The 2,260-nt window shown below is 43.2% G+C and overlaps 2 protein-coding genes across 3 annotated transcripts in view; both read right to left on the bottom strand.

Annotated features, from left to right (window-relative positions):
- Positions 1–1,548, bottom strand: part of LOC109954764 (tankyrase-1-like) — a 17,033-nt gene extending 15,485 nt beyond the window's left edge. Inside the window, 1 exon segment of the mRNA XM_020590302.1 lies at positions 2–1,548. Coding sequence (XP_020445958.1) covers positions 2–299 — 298 coding nt within the window. The 5' untranslated portion in view covers positions 300–1,548.
- A 102-nt stretch (positions 1,549–1,650) lies between these two features.
- The window catches only part of piwil2 (piwi-like RNA-mediated gene silencing 2), a 28,176-nt gene continuing 27,566 nt past the window's right edge, over positions 1,651–2,260 (bottom strand). For both annotated transcript variants that reach the window (XM_020590300.1, XM_020590301.1), the window contains exon 25: positions 1,651–2,069. In XM_020590300.1, coding sequence (XP_020445956.1) covers positions 1,913–2,069 — 157 coding nt within the window. In that variant the 3' untranslated portion in view covers positions 1,651–1,912. The remainder of the gene's footprint in view (positions 2,070–2,260) is intronic.

Raw genomic sequence — 2,260 nt, 5'->3', positions numbered from 1 at the left:
CCGATGCTACCCTCTAGGGGGCTGGCAGCTCCGGAGCCTGGGCTTGAGACGCTGCTACCGCCGCCAGAAGTTGTCGTGGTGGAGCTCGCACTGCTCGCCAGGACCGGGGCTGGTAGATCCGGGGAGGCCAGAGCCATCTCAACCCCTCCGCTGCATTCCCTCTCACTCTCCGGGGGTCCCACGGCCGAAGTCAGCAGAGACATCGGCGGAGAAGCTGCAGGAGCGCCTGAAAGGGAGCTATTTCTTGGCGGAGACGGGAGAGTACTCTGCTGCTGCGAGGAGCGACGAGATATCGCCATTACAGCAGCTCTCAGGCAACAAAACTGTTCCTTCTTTCCGGTGAATGTGATCGCACTTCCTGTCAGCTGTTAAGCTCTGTGACACTGTCTGTAAGAAAACCCCATTTATTTACAAGGGAATCGACAGACCACACAAGTACGTTATCTATAAATGAAATGAATGCTTTATGTTAATTATGTTCCACGTTTTGGAAAATGGACTTCCTTTTGTTTTGTTCTTCACGAGTCCAGTGCTCTTTCGGCTTTTTAATGCTTTCATCTTTGTCCTCCTCCAAACACACGATCATTTATTTGGATGTCACAAATCAATAAGACCAACAACAGCTTTCATGGTGCTGTGTACAAATTTATTACTACTTAAGACAAAAATAATACGGATAAGACAATTAGTGGCAATGTATGCATTTTGTGACAAAACAGGTCTCTCATTGCCTGAAAAAAAATGACAGTGACATCCAAACAAGGTTGGATTATTGACTGGGCCAGTGCCCCGTGGCCTCAGACTGCCAGGGGCCCAGGAATGTCAGAGGCCACACCTCTTCAGAGGCTCCTGTAGGTCTGACAATTATTTGACAAAAACAATTACAATAAATTAGTAGACAAGTTTCAGACAAAAATAAGCAATACTTCAGTGTCTGGTCTGATTCAAGTAATCTAGCCAATGGAGCCGGGTTTCTTTTAGAACTGGCCCACTTCTTTTTAATTCAAGTTTATTTTTTCCAATTCTAAATGTGTCATTACTCCTCTCAATCGAGCTGTATGAGTAGGAGCTGTTGCATTTGTCCATTTTTAGGCTGAATCCTCAAAGTACCTCCCTGCCAAAACGTTTGAGGGCAAAGAAACCACATTTTGAGTGCTATTCAGTTAGCAACTCTGCATTTGAGATCATGCAGGAACATTATTTGTAAGCGCAGAATCAGATTTGAGAGCATATTCCCAGCCATGTACTCGTTTGTCTGCTGGCTCAAACTGGGGTTTCTGTGAAGGACAATCTATGCCAAACGTTTTAAAAGAGAGAAAAACAAGTTGCGAGCGCTCTTAAGTTTGCAAATCGGAATTTGAGAGTGTGCAGGCATGGAGTTGTAAGAGCAGAAACAGATATGAGAGCAAGGGAGAATCATGAGCAACAGATGATTTGAGCAAGCAGCAGGGATCCTCCCTTACTGACAAAAACACAAATCCAACCAAAGCATATACATATTTTTGAAATATCTTAAATGTTGAAATGTTGGTGCATGTCCTCCCAAACACCATGCCTCAGGGTTTGAAAACGATGGCACTTTCTTTGTGGACACAGAGTGATTATGACAGTGCTACATAAACTGTCTGAAGACAAAAAAACAGTCCCATGTTTTACTGAAATCTTTGATCTTTATTTAAACATGTGAACGTTTTAAAATATACCGAACATTAACTCAATAACTAATGTGGCTAATAAGAAAAATAAAACCAGCCAACAAACAAAAGAAGCGGGCAAGTTCCCATTTCAAGTTTTAACTGTTACTTTGTTTTTTGTTTTTTTAAATAAACAGAAACAACTCAACATTGAAGACCTGAGTGCCACAAGTCAATGAACCAGTAGTGTTCTCGCCTGTGGCAGTAGCTGGTGCAGCTCAAAGAAAGAACAGCTTGTCTGACAGCTGAAGGGCTGGCTTTGAATGCAGGTGCTGGCCACACAGGAAAGCCAGTTTGTGCGCATATTTGCAAGGTGCTGGAACACGAATGGTGCCGGTCCAGTTCCAGTACAGATGGCACATCTTGAAAGTCAGCCTGGTGTAGAACCAAAGCAACAATGTTACATGTGTTTTGGAACTTACCAAACATTAAAGCTTTTCTTATTTTGACTGGGCTGAAGACACTCCCAAAATGTCACTGGGGCCTAATTCAATAGTATAGCCTTAGTAATTCTATTCAGTTCTGCTGCTCATGAACACTAGAGTTCAGTTGTTCCAAGTTTACAA

This window comes from Monopterus albus, unplaced genomic scaffold (assembly GCF_001952655.1).
Source record: "Monopterus albus unplaced genomic scaffold, M_albus_1.0 scaffold12.1, whole genome shotgun sequence".
NCBI classification, from domain to species: Eukaryota; Metazoa; Chordata; class Actinopteri; order Synbranchiformes; family Synbranchidae; genus Monopterus; species Monopterus albus.
The sequence above is the reverse complement of the archived record's forward strand: the minus strand, read 5'-3'. Positions and strand labels throughout refer to the sequence as shown.